Genomic DNA, 21,939 nt, shown 5'->3' on the forward strand with positions numbered 1-21,939 from the left:
CCGCCCCCCCACTAAACACAAGTCACAACGTCATTGGAGCGTTACGGCGTGTTCACGCACTGCTCCTTCCCTACCGTCCTATCAGGAGTTGTGGCTGTAGCATATGCATCCAGACAGACGCAAGCCAAATGAATGAGAGCCAATCAGCTTTCAGGACAGGATGAGTGTGATGTGGAAGCTAATGTGATGCAGAAAGGGCAGTCCAGTGCATTTACAACTGACTATAAATCGTTTTCATCTTGACAAATGTGCTTATGAAGGAAATCGAAAAGCGTTGTGAAGAGAGTATATGTTTAGATGTTTTAGAAGTTTCCCACTTTCACTAGTTAATTTCAAACAGGCCTGTTTTAATACATAAGAGAAGCACGCGTGGTATCTGTAAAACAATTGGCAAATTTTAAATTAGAGATTTAAAAAGAATGTTACACCACAGGACATGGCAGCTTGCAAAATGATTTAATTTCAGTTACCTTTATGCAGTAAACATTGGACAACAAACAATGCTGAAATGACAAAAACGCTTATTTAGGAAATGACACAAGATACTTGAAACCATGATCAGCAATAGTGTTTTTTTGCCAGCGAGTCAGCAATAACATAATTATATCGTATACTCTTAAATCATTTTAGAAGTCATAAAATAAGGAGTTTTTCATTTTAGCTAAAGTTTTAGTGATTTTGTCGTGAAAAAAAAAAAAAAAAAAAAAAATATATATATATATATATATATATATATATATATATATATATATATATATATATTTCACATTATATATATATGTGTGTGTGTGTGTATGTGTATGTGTGTGTGTGTGTGTGTGTCAGTCTTTTAAATTAAATGGATACCTCCTTATAGAATGACTTGCACTATATTAATTTACTAGCTGTTTTTCTAAAAAAAAAAAAAAAAAAAAAAAAAAAAAAAAACTAATATTAAATGAAACAGAAAATGAATAAACAAAAGGCCTCTAACACTACCGTGCTTTATTCTGGTTTTTCCTTTAATAAAAAAAAAAAAAACTTGCCATGTGTATTATATTAAGCCAACTGAGATTTGTTATAGCACTTGCATATCATTGCTTTTTTTTTCATTTTGATTTACTTCCATTGTCCTTATTTGTAAGTTTCTTTGGCTAATAGAGTCACACACACACATACGTGAATCTCAAAAAAAATGTTGCTGATCACTGATGCCTCTCCTGATGCTGGAGTTTGTCCTAAAGGAGGCCCAACCGACTGGATTGATCTCAAAATATTAGAATTTTTCCTGAGATAATGGATTTTGACCTTTAAGAGCTGTTATCAAAATTGATTTAATGAAAACTTGTGTGATGTAATGAATCTAAAATAGATATGAAAGTTTTCCCTGTGTAGAGAGTGCACTTTTTTAAACCTTGTATTTTTACAGTAGGACTATGTTGTTATAAAATTACCAGTCAGTCGCACAGACAAATAGACAGACTTTTTCTATTTCTATTAATTTTTTTTATTTCATTAAACTTTTTTTTATTTAATAAAATCATAACATTTTATGATTTTAGGTTCAGACCCTGGGTTGCAACGTAGCATATACAGTAGGGGCGCTCAACCCTGCTCCTAGAGTTTGAAGCTAAACTTTGCAGGACAGTCGATCGCCAGGAGCAGCGTTGGGCACCCCTAATATACAGTATTAAATCTTTATAAAACTTCCATTCTTAAAGTATGTGGTAGAAAAAAAACCAAAACAAATACAGCAAAATTTCAGCCAGTCACACCGATTACACCAACTCTGTATTTTGAAATTTTGAAAGTACTTGTAAATCCTGTGCATGACGTCGTTTGTGCATATTATAATACCGAATTATTATGGTTATTATTGTTCAATAGCTGGATGCAGCGATGTCGGACAGTATCACTCTGCTTACAAAATCCAACAATCTAATCCTGTTTACATTAAACGAACCTCTGGAGCTCGTGGATCTGTTACTATGACAACAAATGTAAGATGAACAGAACAATCAAGGATCTAACTCTAAAACTCTAAAACGAAAACTAACCGTTAGAACTGGAAACGCTTATATTCATAAACGAAGCATTAGGTTAAACATATTTAAAGAAAACTGAACACATGGTCTATAAATCACAAAATGTGATTAATTCTATTTAGTTTCCTCAGTTACATTCTGTGTTACATGTGACTGGTCACGACACGAACGGCATCAGATATTTTTTTTACCAGCACACTGTCTTGCCCTGAGACAGCCTCCGACTTTACTAAGGGAATTTCCTGGAATAGATGGGAGTGTGTCACTTGAGCTCAGCTCTTACTGTAAGCATCACAGGAGAGAGCGGAGATCTGATCACACAGTAACCTTCATCTACAGATGCCGGCACTAGAGCATCACATAATCAACTCATGTGCCAGTCCGTGGGTGGAATTAACATGATACACAAACATGAAATGACTAAAACACAAATATTAGGGGCATTTTGCATTTCTAAGTACTGTACTTCCACCACTTCTAAAAAGCTTTAATGTTCACGTGGGCTCTACAGGTTCTACAATATCTGACTTTTCAATAAAGAGCTACGTTAGGTTTGCGTTGCTAAACCAATGTATTTATTATTGACACTTCAGCTGTAATTTGACATGACAGGTAGATTTATTTGAAACGTATTCACCACAGTTTTTAACGTTTATGCTTTATCTCTCCTTGGAGAGACAGAAAAGCTTGTAACATCAGAAAATATATGAATAAAACATGTCATGGCATAACACTTCTTTAAGAAAACAATACGTGAAAAGCATTGTCTAGACACTGAATAATTTTATTATTCAATATAACCACAGAGGGCTAAATGTTGCATATATATGGCATGCATTACAATTTATCACAGTAATGCACTTAATCTATAATTTTGCATCATGTCCTTGCTTATTATTTGAAAGAGTAAATCCGTAAACATGATATTTACTCGTATTTAATATGAATGGTGTAGATTTTGAATTCCGTTTAGCTATATTATCCATCACAATCACTTATAGATTTCACATCGTTCAGGCAAGTTGTCTTTCTATTTTAATGTAATCATTGTTTTCTATGACAACTTTAATTTAAAAGATTAAACCGATTGCAGCGCGGTAGCTTTACGGTGCCGAAATAATGGTCACAGACATGCAGATAATGCCAGAGAGATGGTTCCATTAAGAGAAACCAATTAAATTTCCTCTTAATTTGTCCATTCACTTCTCTAATTACAGCATGTTAACTAAATCTGCATAATTAGACTTTCACTGATCTGTGCTGCCTGACTGACATTTAAATATGTCATCTGAACAAATTAGCAATTAGAGACGCATACCACAAAAAAAAAGAAAAAAAAAAAAAAAAGCATAATCAGCCCTCATGACTTCATTAAGAAACTAGTGAGGAGAACACATGACTAAAACCAGGATAAAGTTGTTTTGGGAAAAAGTCTTTTTTTTTCCTTTTTTTCTTAGCAGAACATCTCCAAGTTTACTGATATTTTTAGACTGTAGGAAAAAGGGTGTCTTCCTGTCTAAGTGGGTGGATCTTGGCTGCAACCTTATGTAAAAGTAAAGGTCAGCATGAGATTAGTGGAAGACTATTCCCATTAAATTTATGAACATTTTAGTTATTTAAAACTTTTACAGTTAGTAACCAACAGGCCTGCCAAGAGTGTAAAAACACTTTAGGAATGCTAAAAAAAAAAATGCTTACCTAAATCACAGTTTTTACATTTTACATTTTTCTGCTTATGTGTACTCTTCATTAAAGAGAGAGAGAGAGAGAGAGAGAGAGAGAGAGAGAGAGAGTTCAAATTCAGTTCAGTTGAAGTTATTTTAACCTTTTTTCACTAAAAATATTACTCAAATTTGCTGAAAATAGTACCATTCAAACTCACTAAAACCGATTACCCTGTCGCAGACGAAAGATTGGCCTCGTGAAACCATCACGGCCCATCATTTGCTTTACGATGGCAATCTTTTTGCTTGCGGCAGCCGAAAATTGTGCACCGTATCTCGGGCTTCTGAGGAGAAACTCCACAGAAAAAAAGACTATTAAAAGCTAACTATTCTTGAACATACAGGTATGTACAAAGTAACAAAAAAAAAAAGACTTATTTTTAAAAATATAAGTGGCATGACGCAGTAATTAAACCTGTATTATGCTAAAGCCATGTTAAACATTAATGCCTTTAGTTAATGTTAACTTTGACCTCCCTAAAAAAATCACTTTTTTTGGCATAAAATTCTTGCACCCCCTGGTGGCCCACAGACCAAGGTTGCTTTTAATTTCTAAAGAACCTTATGCAGTGAAGAAAAAAAAAAATGTATATGAATAATGTAGCATTCCACTCTGGTGAATTATGGTACATTGCCATCACTTTATTGCTTTAAATAACCCTTTAGATAAAAGCATCTGACAAATCAATTAATTTTATTGGTATTGATCTATAAAAAGAGAAACTGTCAAGACATCCACAGTCTCTTCAACGCCTCACAATATAAAGGTAAACATTAAATCAAGAAACCATAATAATAATTTCTCGTACCTCGAGCAGTAAAGCAAAGGTTCTCAACTCCAGCCTTTGAGATCCACTTTGCAGCAGAGTTTAGCTTCAACCTTAATCAAAGTCACCTGCTCGTGACTTCCTAGCAATCCCGAAGACCTTGATTAGCTTGTTCAGCTGCGTTTGATTAGAGTTAGAGCTGAACTCTGCAGGTGAATTTCTGCAGCGGAGCATGCCGCTAACAATGCCAAGGTCACAAGCTTGAATAAATAAAATGTTTACCTTTATGGCAATGCACTGTATGGCTTTGGTCTTGCCAAATGTAGTTTTGACAGTCTAAAAACTTCTAGGGGAAAATGTCTCAAAGGCCTTTAATGTTTTTAAATGAATTGTCTTTTTCGCTTTTAATTATTATAAATAAAGTACATTCAGTCTTGTATGATTGCTACAGACCATGGCTTTCTCACATCCAGCTGGTCTAGGAATCCCCTGTGGCCATCAGGACCTCTGTCATTACGTCCTGCTTTCTGAAACACCTGCTTCTGAGTTGGCACAGAAGTGTGGGATCCTGAGAGATTGGAATACAGCCATCTGTTCCTCCAAGCCACTGCACCCAAAAGTGTCTGTAACTGTGCCTAAAGGAGGAAACAATTCTGGATAAAGTAACCTGTCATAATATCTACTCATACACAGAATCATACGATTAAATTGTATTATGCATCATGGAGACAACAGCAGGTAAAAAGCAGCTGGGGTAGAAGAGAGTTCTCTTAAGGGAGACAATTGGTTAATTTACTTAAAAATTGACACAATGCTCTCAAACAAGCTTGTTTGGGAGATAAAAGCCCATGTGATTGATCTAGATAATGTTACTAATATAGCTACTTTGACAAAGGACCAGATATTCTACTGTGAGGAAGATATTTCATGAATAAGATTCCTTATTATTTTATGTTTTACTTATGCAGCATTTGACAATGATTTGCCTAGCAAACAAGGTAGCTCTTATTTTTGTTTTCCTTTACAGCACTTTTATAATGTGATTTATATATATATATATATATATATATATATATATATATATATATATATATATATATATATAAAAAATTATTATTACAATTGTTACATTTATTGGGTTCTCTTCACAATTCCATGTTGCACAATTCCTATGTTGCACCGAGAGACTACATTTCCCACAGAGCTTTTCGCACATGCGCAGTGTGAGGCTCGGGTGCCGCTTCTCCTTGAGCATGCGTAGTACGCTGCTCTGCGCACATGCGCAGTGAGAGACGCGTTTGTAAGATGGCGGTGTGAGCGCGCGGCCTTCTTCTGTATGCGCGAGATTCCCGCGGTCATCATTCAAACATTTGATACAGTGTGTGTGGCGCGAACGGTTGGCGGGAGACAGTGAGAGGTAACGTTATATGTAGAACTTATTTAATAGTGGCTAATTTCAAACTGGTCCGCTTTACATCATATCCATATTTATTCAGCAACCGGTCCGTCATAAGCACATTTAAAGCATCATGTTCACTTAAATGTGCAGTATTAAAAGTTAAACACACCGTGGATATAATATAATCCGATTTGTGTCAGAAATTAAGCGACTAAAATCACATTTGAGGGGTCTAATTTTCATCTGCCGGTAGTTTGCGCAATCTGTAACGTCATTCAAATGAAATGCCTTACCTAGACTTAATTAACGAGTCGCGTTGTTAACATCTAAAAGTGTTTGAGCACTACTGGATTGTTTTAGTAATTAAAATGAAGGTTTGAATGTTGTCTTATGTTTCATGGGTCAAATTTAAAAGTACGGTCAAGAACAGATGAAATTAGGTTTCTTATAATCGATTGATATTTGATTATTGGTTCAGGAGCAGGTTAGTTAACATAACTGACCAGCAAAAATAGCTAAGTTTAAAATGCAACTTTTGAGTGTAGTTCTATGGTGAAAGAAAACCAACATTTGAATATGTGGTTGTTTTGGTTTTTTGCTAAACAAGTTTCCTTTACATTTTGTCATTTAGCCTTTCTCTGATTTATTTTACGCATTGTAATCTTGCTTTTTTCAGTTTTGTTTTTGACATGTTTGTGTTTAACAGCTGAGCTGTGATGGCCAAGCGGATTGCTGAAAAAGAGTTGACGGACAGGAACTGGGATCAGGAAGATGAAGGCGAGGAGGTGTGACACTTTCCAGCATCGACATACAGAAAAATGACACTGACATATTTTAAGATATGTCAGAGCTAGATATTTTTAGTTGAGACTAGCCTTGTCTGTGAAATCGGAGGAAGAAGTCTGCATTGTGCGATACGAACTCACAATTGCGAGTTAAAAAGTCATTCTTAGAGGGAAAAAAATTCCAATATGCATACTATCTACCCTGTCTGCCCATAGTATTGAAAATGTCACACAGAATGTGGGATGAATAGTATGAACATTGGGTCCCGAATTGCAAGTTTATATCTCATAATGATTTAACTCTCAATTGAGTCTGAACTGCAAGATACAAACTCACAATTCTGAGAAAAATCACAATTGCAAGATATAAACTAGGCCTATGTAAGTGATTGATAGAAATGGGCTTATCCAAAAGTTTCATAGTTAATTGTTTCAGCCATTGATTTCTTAAAAATCTTTTGTGGACTCAGGCAGGAACATTTTCAATTGCGAGTGAAGATGTGATGAAAAATCGCGCCATCAAGAAAGCCAGGCGTCGTAACGTAGGAGCGGAGGTAACGAGTCTCTTGTGTTCCAGCAGACGGCCGGTTATGTGTTGCAAGGGTGTTTTATAGATGAGTTTTGTTGTTTTCTCACAGGGAGAGAGTGGTGGGGCTTTCAAAGAGTTTAAGGGGTTCTCTCTGACCCCGACCGCAGGGACCTCGTCGTTCTCGGGCTTTGGTAATGGTGCTGGTTTCAAACCTATGTCCACCTTGACCAATGGCAGCGTAGCGTCGGTGGCCCCATCCTTTACTGGTTTCAATGTTCCAACATCTGCTAAAACTAATAGCGGTAAGTATTTTACATGTACTGGCTGTCAATAGTAAGTTCAAAATAAACATTTTATCTTGGGTCGGATCAGATCGAAATCTGGTTTGACTAGTAAACCTGATTTTCCATCGAAATATGAACAATTTGTCCCAGGAACATTTTTTTTTTCAGTCAGCTTGGCTACTGTGGTGTTCCTCACTGTATTTACGGTACAATAAGACATAATAATTACTGCAGAAATGTAAATACCTTGCCATTTGGAGGAGGGTTGTTTTATTGGCCTTTTAAAAAGACATAACTTCTTAGTCAATTACAAAACGATAGATTTGCCCAATTTGAATAATAAAAAATAATTACCTAGTAGCTACGTGCAATATACTAAATCCCCTTTTGTACAAGAGTACAGTATAATGGTGGACTGTAATGGTTTTAACTACACTAGGGCTGTTTAATTTGTTATATATTGTTATATAATGTTAGCACTATTACTTTTTTGTTGGTTATTTTCTGCCAATTTCTTAAATTAGAATTCTGTGTATTATTTTAATGCTTATTAGAGTGTCATCTATGAGCTTAGTATTCAGTAGTCCGTATCCAGTAGCATACAAGTCAGGTTTAATTTCAAGTAAGATGCTGCCTATGCAACTAACTACATTTAATTATCTACACTGTTGCTTACGAAGTGATGCAATTGATACTATTGATTTACCAAAAAAAAATTCCAATCTGATACAGTACGGACGATAGAGTCTGCATTCACAAATCAGCTTTTAGATGTGGCTCTTTCCACCTTCATAAATAATCCAGTTGTTTGTTGCTCACTATGGATCTGGTCTCAATTCATGATCTATTTCGGGCTGCAGTATTCTAAGCTGCTTTGTTTTTGTGCATTATTCCAGCTCTTCATTTGGCAATCACAGAGCCCGTTTACCCTATAAAATTTTTTTTTAGAGCTGTGGCACCAACCCAGACTGACATGATGCCCAGCACGGGGTACAATGAGAACTGGCTTCCTTTCAGTTAATGAGTTCGACAGTCGCATAACCAACTAAACGCATTATTTGTAATAATTGTCATAAATTATTACGTCCGTCTAACTTGTTTATGCAATGCACCGTTTTAGGGCGCACTACTTAGGGGAAACAATTCTACAAAGCTGAACTAGGATGCGTTAGATTTTTGTCTGTGGCCGCTAACGTTTTAGTGTTCTTATAATAGGCAAAATATCTATTCATGACTTGGCATTAAATCAGGTCGTATGACTTGAGCTAGCTTGCGCTGAGCGCAGCGCTTTGCAGTCGGAGGAAGGAAGTGCAGCTGTCGTCGTACTGTTTGAACATTGAACAGCTCTGTAGAGTATCCTGACGCCGCTTTTCATCCTCAGGTCCCTTAACGTTCAACAGCTCCACCCCCTCCAAACCCACAGACGGTGATGTCACCTCTAATGGCTCCACCCCCAGCAGTAAAGAATACAACCGCCAGCTCACTGCACTAAACTGCTCCGTACGCGACTGGATCACCAAGCATGTCAATGACAACCCCCTGTGTGACCTCAACCCCATCTTCCGTGACTACGAGAGACACCTGGCCAGCATCGAAAAGAAATACGGCATCGGTGCGGAGAGCACGTCGTTCGGAGGGGAGCAGAAGCAGCTTCTGACTAGCGGAACAGCTGCTTCTGTTTCCGGCACGAGTGCTGCCGTGACTGCGTCTGTCAGTGGTGCAGCACCACAGCTCTTTTCATTTAAAGACAAGGATGCTGCTGCAGCAGACAAACCTACAGTCGCGGCTCCTCCCGGCGTCTCCTTTAATTTCGGCCAGAAGGTAGACTGCTCTGTGCTTGGCGCGCTTGCTTCCAGCGGAGCACCGTCGTTCTCGTTTTCTTCCTCTTCAGGCGTGTCTGTGTTCGGAACGGCGGCCAGTAGTGTCAGTCCTGCCATGCCATCATCCTCTGTGAATGCGGCCAGCAACAGCCAGACTGCAGGTACGTGAGCAGCACGTTCACTAAAACGGCAAACGAACTCATTCACATTGGCAGGTCGGCTAATTATGATCAAGCTGTAGGTCTTTTTTGTTTTGTATTTTAAGTAGCGCTGTGAAATGATTTGTTGACGCATGTGAATTGTGTATATTCATGTAATTAAAATGTTATATAGTTTTAAAAATTGTATGTATGTGTATACATATGCATGTTTATATATGAACATGTATATGAACTGAAATGTTTCATCTTGCCATGGATATAGCTACTGTTGCTCACGTATAAATCATAATGCATTTATAAATACACATGCGGTATATCTTTAGAAAAACATTACATGCATTTATGTGAATATATATATATAAACAGCGTATTTCTCTTAAATTTATACATGCGTTTATTACATTATAAATATAAACAGTACAATTACATGTAAAGTTCTGTTCAGAGTTCTGTTTCATTTCAGTCTATATATATTGTTAAATATTGTTTGTATTTTTTTCATGAATGTGCAGATCTGATCATTTTATGTTGACGTTTTTTTTTTCAAACTAGCTACAATGAATTATACACTTTTTTTTTTGGATGTAGTAATTTTTTCAATTATTGAATTGAAGATACACGGAAGTACATTTTCAAAATTCATTAATTTAGTCTAATCCAGGGCTGTCTAAACTTGGTCCTGAAGACCAACCCTAATTAAAATTGTCTGTGGGCTATACTTTATCAGTTGTATTAATTAGCACATGAAGATTATGCATTCTTTTTTTTTTTTTTTGGTCTTATAAATCTACTGTCTTGTTTTAGATGAGAATGGGGAGGAATCAGAGGAGCCGCCTGTTCCTGTGGTAAAAGAGATTAAGGAGAAAGACGCCTTCTACTCCAAAAAGTACACATCACGTACGTCACTCAATTTTTATACACATCACCTATCTCATGTCTTACATTTCTAAATGATCTTTCCGCAAGGTGTAAGTTGTTTTATAAGAAAGACGGAGAGTTTAAGGAGAAGGGGGTCGGAACACTGCATCTGAAGATGGTGGCTGAGAGCAAACTTCAGCTTTTAGTGCGAGCCGACACCAACCTGGGTAAGTGTCTGCATCTGTTTGTGATCACTGAATTGAGTCCAGATACAGATCAATCTTCAGTAATTGCACAGCAAATCAAATGACTTTTGACTCCGGTTTTAAATGTAGCTAATGTTGCACGATCTTCAACATCAGGGCCTGTATTCACGACACATCTTAAAGCTAAAAGTAGCTCATGACTCGCTGATTTAGGAGAAAATCGTGAAAATGATGGGCGAAACGTTAGTAGTAGAGAAGAGGAGTCACGGGTATCTAAAATGGCTATTGCTGACAATCTGCCTCAGAACGTGAAGATTTGAGATGCGATGATGTAATTGGCTTTTTTTTTATATATATATAGGGAACATCTTGTTGAACATCATGGTGCCCTCTACCATGCCCTGCTCACGAACTGGCAAAAACAACGTGATGGTGGTGTGCGTGCCAAACCCTCCGGTGGACGACAAGAACCCCGGCACTCCTGTCCCGGTGCTCATACGCGTGAAAACGGCAGAGGACGCAGATGAGCTGCATCAAATCCTGCAAGAAAAAAAAGCCTAAAGCGGCATCCACCCCCCCACTCATATGTGTTTGACTGAACGTGGCTCGTACGACTCCAGTAACACAACACGACACACACATCTGATCTAGAACTGTTTGTCTACGTCCTGTAAATCGTCTAGAAGAGTGACGGAAACCAATCGGTTCGCCTACTGTGAAATCACTCGCGGTCCTACTGTAAACGCTGCTCATCGTATCAGAGATGCTTGAGAAGTCGAGCGATAACGAGGAAGGCCACATTTCGTTATAGCAAAGACACGAGTCTGGATTCATCAACATTCCTTTGAGTTTTATTTTAGCTGCTATACAAGGAATTCTTCAAGGTTTAGATGGAGCAGACTGTTTTACAAAAATCATTTTGTCGATTTAATTTTAAATTCTTTGACTTGAGTATGGAGATGTGTACGGTTTTCCGTGCTTGCAGGAGAGGTTGTTTAGAGGTCAGTATTACATCGAAGATCTTGAAATATAATTTTTTTTTTTTTTTTTCCCCAAAATCCGAAAATTTCCTCTGCTCTAATTAAAAGTACTGTTCGAGAAATAAGTGATCAGATAGACTTGGTTATTTTTTTTTATATACACACACAGCTCATTTTTTTCTCTCAGTACTTTCTGTGATGGTATTTATTTTGGATTATGGCATGTGTGGATGTTGTGTTCTGTACATTGAATGATACGATGTATGTTAACCACAGACCCGCTGAGGTGTAAAAACGAATGCTTTATGGCAATCTGTTCTGAAAGTTATCTCTGGAAGTTTTTTTTATTATTATTCTTTCCCCTGTAAGTGGCCTTTTTACTGCCTTACATGATGAGGTATGTGTTTTAAGTGTTGAGCAGCACTAGATCTACCTTGCATTCATTTACTGGTGAATAAATCAAAAGAACCTGATGCGATTGGTTTCATTTGCAGCACACGCATGATGTAAATCACTTTTTGTTTTGTACAAATGGTTATCCTACTTATTGAATTTTAAAGATTAAAAATAGTGTTATAATTGACAGTCTGTTGTATTTCGTACCTTTTTTTTTTTTTGTTTGTTTTAGTAACAGCATTGTAGTTCGAAGTATGGATCTACAAACCAACGTTTAGTCACAAATGTGACTACTAGTGCTAATATATATTATAATATATTTCTCATGAAATGGGTATATATAAGAAATATATTTTGCATTACATCGAGAGTTTTTGTTTTTGGATGAACTAGCCATCTTTATCCCTGTTACATTATGCCATTTTGACTCAAATGTGAGTAATAAGGTTTAATGAGTAGGACAATTAATATAAGTACTTGTTTATTTGGTCTAATGGACCATTGGTTTTATGTATTTAACGGGTGAACAATATAATATATATATATTCTAAAGGTTAAGCATCCCTTCCACTGAGGGAACTGTATTCATCAAAACAGTTAATGATTTTCATAAAAAAGATTCTATTGAAGTGCTGCCCCCTTGTGTTTTTTGCTGTTAGAACTGGAAACACGTTCCATATTAGAAGCTTGAATAAAAAAAATCTAGATCAAATGCAGGAAAATGAACTTTTAACGGTGGAAGATACTGATGGGAAAAATGACACTGGAACCAACCGCTTCACAAAATGACTCACTATTTTGAAGCACATTCTCAACAAAACAGTAAATGCTAAGAAAAGTGAGACCAAACATGCATAATTACGTTTCTCATATGTTTTCATGAATACTATTAAATATAAAAGTTTTGTAAGTTTTCTGTTCTTTTAATGTGGATTGCTTATATTATTTGGTAGGTTTGGTTTGGCAAACTAAGCAATTACGTATCATTTTTTATAGATATTCAAATGAATTAAAATAATTTAAAAAGAACTAGCCCACCAATTCAGTGTAATTCAGTCATTTTAGGTTTTTTTTGGCATGTTAATAAATTATTTTTACCCAAAATTGTGTATAAATGTACTTAGGTATAAATTATACTGAATTTACAGAGTTATTGAATTAAATGAAAAACCAACACTACAGTGACTTGAACTAAATAATAATAATTATAATTTTTTTCCAATCACCCAATAATTTGTGTGATATCCCACTTTTTTAGTAATAAGGAAATAAACAATTTTTTTTTTTTTTATAATGTGTATTTTCATAAAGATGTACAGAAAAGGTGTATATATTACAACATAAATACGACACCATGCACATTTACTGCTAAATTACCACTTGATACAAAAGCCCATGTAAAGCGTTTAACAAACTGGGACTTCCTTAAAAACAGCCTTCCACTGAAGCTTTGCACCTAAAGCAAAGAGTTAAATCAAACCGAAGACTTAAAATAGTTCGAGCATCTTCAAATGCTGCTGGCAGATCTGCCTATCAAATATCAAATAGATATTAAAGCTGTCGGATCAGTTATTACATTCAGCTGACACACACGTACAAAACAAAATAATACTGACACTTTGGGTTGGCGATACGTGTTCAACTCCAAAAGCCCTTTAGTGCAAGTTCTCAAAACTGAAACTCAAAGACGACAGTCACCAAACTTGAAAAAAACGCAGCGTAGAACCAAAAAAAAAAAAAACGTCTGCTGGGTGGGATCATGTGATCTAGTGTCACGTTCAAGTGTCTTTGTGGACGGAAACGGTTCCCAGAACTGTGCTCTCAGGTGGTGTCGTCATCCATCTACCGGAAACGGCCTATGAAACATGCGTCAGAGTCTTCTCAGGAGATACGTCGCGTTCACGAGTATGTGGAAATCAGAAATGCTCTCGAACGTATCAAGTAACAGAGAGTCGTGTGAGTACGGGAGAACATTTGGACGTCTGCGATTCACTCAGCGATGAGCTATTAAAAGGATGACATTTGATACAGATTAGCTGGTTAGCGAAATATTAAGGCCTAGAGCTGCGAGGAAATGTCCTTTGGAAAATATACTACACACAAAATCAGTAATATTGTGAAACCTACGAGTGTCTCTTGAAGGAGGGTCAAAGGGAGACGGCTGTGGTCGGTACGGTTCACTGAGTATCTAAGCAGCAGTGTATTTACAAGAACAACATTCGTTTATCAGGTTTCATCTCCCAATAAACATTTCCCTTTATCGTCACAGTCTAGTGCCACTTTAGTGTCAGGTCTCCAGCCATTCTCTCCGAAGAACATGTGGAAGAGGCACTTCTTGATGGAGCTTGTTTCCCTTTTCCTCTTCTTGTTCACCGTTGCGTATTGTTTTTGGTTTTCTGTCCGTACGCCACGCGGCGGTTCCTTAGGGGCCTGATGTGAGGAGGCACTTGGTAAAATGGATTTTGGAGATCAGTAAATGTTACGTCATCAAAATGGGCTTTTGTCTCACCTCCAGAATATCTAAAAAAGAAACAAAAGGAGCCACTTAGCCACTTAAAGGCTTAACAAGAAGCGTGTTTGTATGGAGGGCAGGTGTGCCGTACCTGTGGTGATGCGATGCAAAGGAAGAGTCACGTAGGTGAGGTGGGAATATAACAGAAAATACTCCTCTTTTCTGTTCAGCTTGAGCCAAGAACCGACCAGGGAGCGGCCTGTTCCTGACAGAGAACGGGAGCGCAAATTTGTGGCGTTGCACAAGTCTGCGAAAAGAGGAAAGCGCCTTTCATTTCAATTCAAAACTGAAACCGCTGTCACCGCTGGAGGAAGGAATGCTTCCCCTCCCACAAACCGTATGCATATTTGTTTTGATTTCTGCCTATTTAAAATGGGTTGTCAGTAAACTAGACACTTCTAGATTACTGTCAGAATACACAAAAAATATAGAAAGTAGACAAGTAATCAATAATATAAGATAGCAGTTGAAGCAAGTACTGTGTAATCTTTTGGACTACATTTTATATTGATAGTCCACTTTAGACATTCTACCAACTATATGTAACTTTTTTGTCAACAAATTGTTATTAATTTGCAACTACTTATTTATTAGCAGACTGTTAGGGTATAATACGTTTACATATACAAGTTCCTCACAGTCATGTTGTATCAAAATACATTTTAAGATATTAAGCAGACAGTCTACTAATACTATTATTAAATCGAGCACAAATTTACCAAAAACATAGGAAACTTGCAGCATTGCATGGAACCGTTTGAAAAGATACATGCAAATGATTATACTGAGCGTCCAATTTTACTGAAAACCAGGGCACAAATTAATATTTTATGTGCATAATTCAGTGACTTGCGTACCTTCATCATCCTCTTCTCTGAAAAACTCCTCGCTGTCATTTGCTGAGTGTGACTTCTTCATCTCAGCGATTCGGTTTCTGGGCACTTTCCGGCGGAGTGACGGTGAGAAGAACGAGGGTCTGTTTTTTTCCGGGGTCGGAGGAGTGCTGAACGATGTTACCTATGAGGAAAACAATTACGTAACTAACTATGAAGTGATTCATTTGCTTTTTTTTTTGAACGCAGACAACAAATTTAAATGGTTCGGTATTGCATTACTCCAAAACATCTAACAAACCAGGAACAGAAAATGGGTTTAACTGACCCTCTCGTGAAGAGGCGAGTCTTGGTCCTCTTCGGTGCCGCAGGGTGAGGTGTCTCCAGTGGGCACTCGACTCACAGCCATCTCAGCATGACCTTTGCCCTGAGGACCCTTCATCCGCACAAACTCCATGTTGTTGTACTTATAGAAGCCGAACGACATCCGCTGGGCCATCTTAGCTGCCACACTGACCTATTAAAACGTACCGTGAATTACACACCAGAAGCGAATGTAACAAAAGATTCAGGCAAATGTAAAAGGAAACGCACCCGGTTATCATAGACCTTCTTTAGGGCCTCGTAGCGGATGGAGCCCTGGAAGATGACGCCCTGGAATGTGTTACTTTTGTCACTTGCCACCAGCTCCACACATACCATCTCTCCTTCTCCAACAGTCATATCGCTGAACACCTACCCAACAAATAGCAAACAAAGACAATGACGATAATTAAACCACTGGTTATACAGAATAACTAATTATAAGGGCCGTTAGTTAATATGTTTCTGCTGTACAGCTCGCCAGTGGTGCAGTTCCAACTGTTTTGTTCAACAAATGTAATTTTAAATGAGTATAATCAAAGGTCTTTTCAAGGAAAGCCTGAAATATTTGCAGCTTAAATTAGGCCAATATAAACGGATGGGAGGATCCCTAAATCTCATATGCCGCCCTATAAACTCACAATTAAAATACATATTTCAAATAAGCAACAAAATCTGAAACGAACTCTCCCATGAATGTTGTTTCTTATGTTCATACTTTGTCTTAAAACTGCACGCAGTGCAATGTTTATGAGCGGAAACATTATCATAACATTACACAGTATGACACAGTATGATTTTAATCTTATCGGCATGAAGTGGCTGCTACGTACAAACAAACTATAATCTAGAACTATCATGAATGGAGTTTAACGATTAAAGTTAAATTATTAACTTAAATAGAGATAATTGAAATAAAATGAACATTAATGGAACTAAAATACATACAAATTTTTTTAAGAATTTTTATTTCAACTAGTTAGTTGCTAAGCAACGTTTCTGCTTTTCACACAGTTTAAACTGAAGTACTAAACCAACTAAAACATAGTTAAAACATTATTTAAAATATTAAAACTAGAATAGCATACAGTATCAATGGCACTAAAATAACATGATTAAAATAAGATGATTAAAGAATCATCAGAATTAAAAATCATGTTAAGCTGAAGTGTTTGCAATTTGCTTCAGCGAATTTGGGCATCCCAATTCACGTACTTATGCACTATTCTCCGCCATTTTATAGTATATAGTAAAAAACACCTTAAACAGATGGATGATGGATGGATGGATGGATGGATGGGTGCATGTAACTGAAAAAAATTGTGGAACTGGACTATTTGTAACTTTTGGCCTTCTCAAAACCAACATACAGTGTGAATTAGGCAGCAACAACACCAGGAAAACCACGTAAACCCGTTAAACCCGTTCATACATACCTCAGAACATTTCCTTATGTTTCATGACACACTTATCTCTCTTTCGATTAACCTTGAAATTACCAGCAGTTTCGATCTAGCACTATAATGCGCTTACCTCCTCAAAGTTGTCGATCATAAAGAAGATGTTGGGGTAGCTCATTTTTGACTCCTCCCCTTTGCTGTCCATTGGGTGTTTACTTGGAGAGGCAAACACTTGCTGTAAAATAAAGAGAGACACTGTTTCAGTGGCAATTTAGCTATGTGCTAACACACTTACAAATCAACCGCAATCTGAACATTTAGCCTGGAATGACATTTTTTCTCTGATGACTTGGGCAGAATATTCTTAAACACACATATTGAGAATATTGAGTAGAGGGCAGGGTTTTATTTTTTTGCTCCTTCTTCCTGTTTCAACTGGTGTGCACTTATCTTTATAGTTATCGTTCTTGGTGTAAATGGTTCTATTTTTAAACAACTGATTTCTGATTTCTTAAATTAAGCAACTTCCGGTGTCAATCTTCAGCTAATGCTAATAACGGCAAGTCTCTTAACCCTGTTACTATGATTTTGTGCAGTAAACACAAGTATACCTGACAAGTATATACTACTGCTTTTGTAATCATCACCTTCTATTACCATAAACTGGGTTTAGACTAAAGACAGCTAACTAAACTATAAAACTTCCTACTGTGTTACCTTGCGTTCGAAGTGCGTAGTTATGTCCCAACAAACAAAGTGCATAAATGTTGTCTCACCTGGGATTTCTTTTTGTGGATGTGGATGTCTCCTGCATCTGAGCGTGTGCAAACTGCACATGTGACCACATAGTCCAGCTGTGGGACAAAAAGACTGTAAGCAAAACTACACCAAAAAGACATGGTCTTTGGACTTAATTGCATTTACACTGACAGCGTAGCATCTAATCATTGAGTTTTGCTTACTTTCTGCAGGATGAGATTGAGATAGACGCTCTCCTCCCAGTCAATGTCAGGGTCACCAAGTCCAGGCAGCTTTTTAGAGTCTCTTCTGTAAACCTCGACTTCCACCTGAAACCAACAGCTCAAGTTTTCATAACATGACATTATCAACATAGGCAAAGATTAACCATCTTAGAAAGTTTGTTTAGCTTTAGCAAGTACTTTAAAATGCCAAATAGATTGCTTTAATTTAAACATTACATTTAACATTCAACTGATTTGTTCCGATTCATTCATTCTGATTCATTGACTCATTTGATTAATTCTAAAATATGTATTAAGGGCCTAATGAAAATGCTACAGTTTTTATACTTTGCAGTGCTCAAAAAAGTTAGAGAATGCATGAAGCTCTTTAACTATTAGGTGGGAAATTTTCAGATCAATTGCCTCAGTTTTCACCTCTACGCATCATTTATTTAAAGGTTTTAAAAGGTACATCTCACCTTCTTCCCTTCTGTGTTATCTGCACTGACGTAAGAAAGCTTGCGGCGCACGTAGAAAAGCATATCATCCTGGCGTGGTGCCCATTTCTCCATGAAGTATGTGGAGAACATCCATGTCCAGAACACTATGCGGTCATCCTTGAAACACCCTTAACAAAAAAAACAACAAAAAAAAGAAGAATCCAGTTTAATACAATTCATTTCATACAAGCATTTTAATTTACAGCCAAATCTGCTGCCTTTTATTTGTTAAAAACAAAAACTTTTTCAGAAGCAAAACCTTCTCATTGTTACCTTGTTAATGTTAAACGTTGTTATTAAACGTTATTGGTGATTTTCAATGTAAACTACGAGTTTTACGTGCCTATTTACTAGTTTAATACACATTCTCGGTTGGTCTTAACTGTGAAAAATGTATTAATGCAGATTCAAAATTTTCATGATAATAATTTTAAGTCACTTTCTTTTTCCACTGTAAAGAAAATATATTAAATATGCATTTAGCTGTTGTTATAGCAAACATCTAATCAATTCCCAAAGAATAACATAGATACACAAATTTTATGCATCAAAATTGTCAAAAGACATTTAATTCAGTCTATCTATCATCATTAGCTACAGTTGTATGTGTGATTAGTGACACCTTTATTGGTGCAAATTGTGTTCTAGGCGTCCATCCATCAAAACACTTCCAGATCTGGACCCTGTCAGCTAAAAAGGGGTTACCGTTGTGCTTCAGTGACTTCAAACAAGACATTTACTTCCATGGTTATCAGTTTACAAAAAAAGAGAGAAATAAATAATCACAGGACTTGGACTTCCACATCCCCATTTAGAAAGAGGAAGATACTGCTGGATATCAGTTCAGTTCTGCCTGAGGGTCCACTATTCAACTACTTTAAAGGGATTGAACACACAAAAATGAAAACCATGATTTACTTACCCTAAGCTTGTTCCTCTATATGAATTTCTTTCTTCTGCCGAACACAAAAGATAATACTTTGAAGAACGTACATAACCAAAGTGTTGTTTGTTCCCGTTTGCCATTTTGAAACTGAAGTTAAGTCGAAATTTCAGCAGAAGAAAGAAATTCATGCACATTCAAAACAACTCAAGTGTGAGTGAATCATAAAGTTTTCGGTTTTTGATGAACTCTCCCTTTTAAGCCTGTTGAGTGGTGGTTTCTCAAACAGAACTGGACAAAAATGCATCAGTATATAGATCCAACTGCTTATGTAAATCCTTCAAGAATCTTTCATGAAAAAACTGACCAAGACAAGTCTGAAGTTAAGATATCGCGGCGAAGTCCAGTATCTCTGACCTTTAAACGGACACTACGGATCAACAGCTAACAAAAAAACATTGTAACCAACTTCATTTTTCTCTTCAGTTCTTTTAGAGTTACTGAAACTTTTCAGTTCTACTAATAACAACTCTCAACTTCTACAGAAGTTAATCAGAGTAAACTGATTTAAATTGTAGATTCTTAAGCAATTTAAGGATATATATATATATATATATATATATAATTTATTTATTTAGTTTAAAAACTGCTTTTAATGTTCTGTGGCTGCAAAATTATTAATTGTAATTAATTGCATTCAGTATATAAAAGTTTGTGTGTGTGTACTGTGTATATTTATTTTGTATATGTATATTTACATGTTTATATTTATTTTTATATCATTTATATTATATAGAAATATTGAATATATAAATATAACGTATTTTCTAAAATATACACATGTTTTAGTTTTATATAAATAATAATAACAACACAGTACACATACATATAATATGTAACCTGTAATACATATTGCATTATTAACTAACGTTAAATTGAATTAACTTTATTAAAAAGTGTTTCAAAAAAGACATGTGAAAGACATGCAAAAACAGCAAGAGATACTGTGGCTGTTGTAACCGGAGGAAGATGTACAAAAGCAGAAGTGAGGAGCTGCACAAAACGCCAAACATTAACAGTGTGTCGCACAGAGAATTAAATATTTAAAAGGGACAAATCATCAAAGAAAGACGACAGAAAGAGAGATAGTGAAGCACAAGGACCACATCATATGAAATGTTCAGAAAAAAAAATGTTTTTTGCAGTCTTGGCTCATTTGAGTGAGCATCTGAAATATCTACAGTATATGGTTTAGAATGAATAAGAGTGAGTCGCTGAAACGTGTTTGTCGCGAGCGTAGATGATGAATTTGTATTTGGCTAAAGTTACTCAGTAATCACAAGAACTCTGACCCTGACAACAAGACACAGGAGAAACATGAGAGCAACTATGGGATCTCTCCTTAGTAAATTTACAGGATTTCAGTACTGAAAAGCTGGTCTTATTGGAGTACACTTTTACAATATGAACCAACCAGGATCAGTAGAATTTCAGCTGACCCTTAAATAGCCCTGTATATACTAGAAACAACCTAACATGACCAAAAAAACATCAAAAACTCTTGCCAATAAGATAGAAAACATCCAAGCCAAAGGGAATTGTCAATTAAATCAATGAGCCAAAATGTAGCTGAGCAAGGAATTTTATATACATTTGGTGCTACACATTACAGCACAATGCCATTTTCAACAGGTGTTAGCTAAGAAAGAGTTGATTATGATTTAAATCAAGCATAACATGAAGTATCTTAATCATTTTGACATCTGTTTACACTGACTGACATACATGAAGTCATGACGAAAAGATGGACAGATAGATATAAAGATAAGCTGAGAAGAGAAGACAGGACTATGACATCACAGACGAAAGAGAGCGGCGGCACACCTCGTGAATTATGATGTCATAAAGGAGCATCAGCTGAAACAATAGCAGATGACCGCGGCCTGTTTTCGCCTTTGATCGACATGATAGAACCAAGTTCTGCGGGCGTGAATTAGGACAGGGGCTGTGACAGGCTCGAGGAGTGAGTGTTGACGGCTGAATGTACTGACCCAGTCCGCTGATGTCCTGCCTGATGCTCAGGCGGTTCCGCTCGTCCGCGATGGCCTTCAGCATGTGCTGCAGGGACTGGTCCGGTTCGGCGGGATCATCGTTCTGACCCGAAAGAGCTGCCATAATGCGCGCGGATGTCATGACACGATGTCACCGCTCATCTCACAGACCTCCGTACATGACACAAGCCGAGCACAACAACACAAGCTCTCTGCACTTCCGTCAGCGGCAACGCGTCGCGTCGGGAACACCCCATGCTTGGCCTGTGATGTCACGCCGTAGGCGTCAGTTAAAGGGGCATGCCACTTCTAAAATTGCCTCTCACCTAATAGGCGTTTTATATGAACAGTAAATGATTTCTTAATTATATATACGATAATTGATCATGTAACGTTGAATACATATACTAAATGTGTTTATATTTATAGATAATAAACATACATACACAAAACCTACACATATATTATGTCATATTTTGGAACACTTTTAGTTTAACTAGCT

The 21,939-nt window shown here is 36.8% G+C and overlaps 2 protein-coding genes across 3 annotated transcripts; one reads left to right on the forward strand and one right to left on the reverse strand.

The window, feature by feature from the left end:
• The first annotated feature begins 5,776 nt into the window (after window positions 1-5,776).
• Window positions 5,777-12,122, forward strand: nup50 (nucleoporin 50). The gene is made up of 8 exons (XM_043236561.1): window positions 5,777-5,932; window positions 6,621-6,699; window positions 7,170-7,253; window positions 7,338-7,530; window positions 8,894-9,493; window positions 10,298-10,379; window positions 10,460-10,578; window positions 10,919-12,122. The coding sequence occupies exons 2-8, from the start codon at window positions 6,631-6,633 to the stop codon at window positions 11,116-11,118; spliced, it is 1,347 nt and encodes a 448-aa protein (XP_043092496.1). The 5' UTR covers window positions 5,777-5,932; window positions 6,621-6,630; the 3' UTR covers window positions 11,119-12,122.
• On the reverse strand, window positions 11,556-21,691 carry kiaa0930 (KIAA0930 ortholog). 2 transcript variants are annotated; one of them, XR_006250613.1, is made up of 11 exons: window positions 21,438-21,691; window positions 18,483-18,631; window positions 18,004-18,108; window positions 17,818-17,895; window positions 17,175-17,276; window positions 15,873-16,013; window positions 15,607-15,795; window positions 15,303-15,462; window positions 14,537-14,692; window positions 14,061-14,453; window positions 11,556-13,937 (listed from the first exon to the last, which is right to left on the reverse strand). XR_006250613.1 is itself a non-coding variant. In XM_043236562.1 (10 exons), the coding sequence occupies exons 1-10, from the start codon at window positions 21,577-21,579 to the stop codon at window positions 14,413-14,415; spliced, it is 1,263 nt and encodes a 420-aa protein (XP_043092497.1). In that variant the 5' UTR covers window positions 21,580-21,691; the 3' UTR covers window positions 11,556-14,412. The 2 variants fall into 2 exon arrangements, 1 of the variants encoding a protein (XP_043092497.1); XM_043236562.1 differs by having other exon boundaries at window positions 11,556-14,453.
• Window positions 21,692-21,939: the final 248 nt, after the last annotated feature.

This window comes from Puntigrus tetrazona, chromosome 4 (assembly GCF_018831695.1).
Source record: "Puntigrus tetrazona isolate hp1 chromosome 4, ASM1883169v1, whole genome shotgun sequence".
NCBI lineage: Eukaryota > Metazoa > Chordata > Actinopteri > Cypriniformes > Cyprinidae > Puntigrus > Puntigrus tetrazona.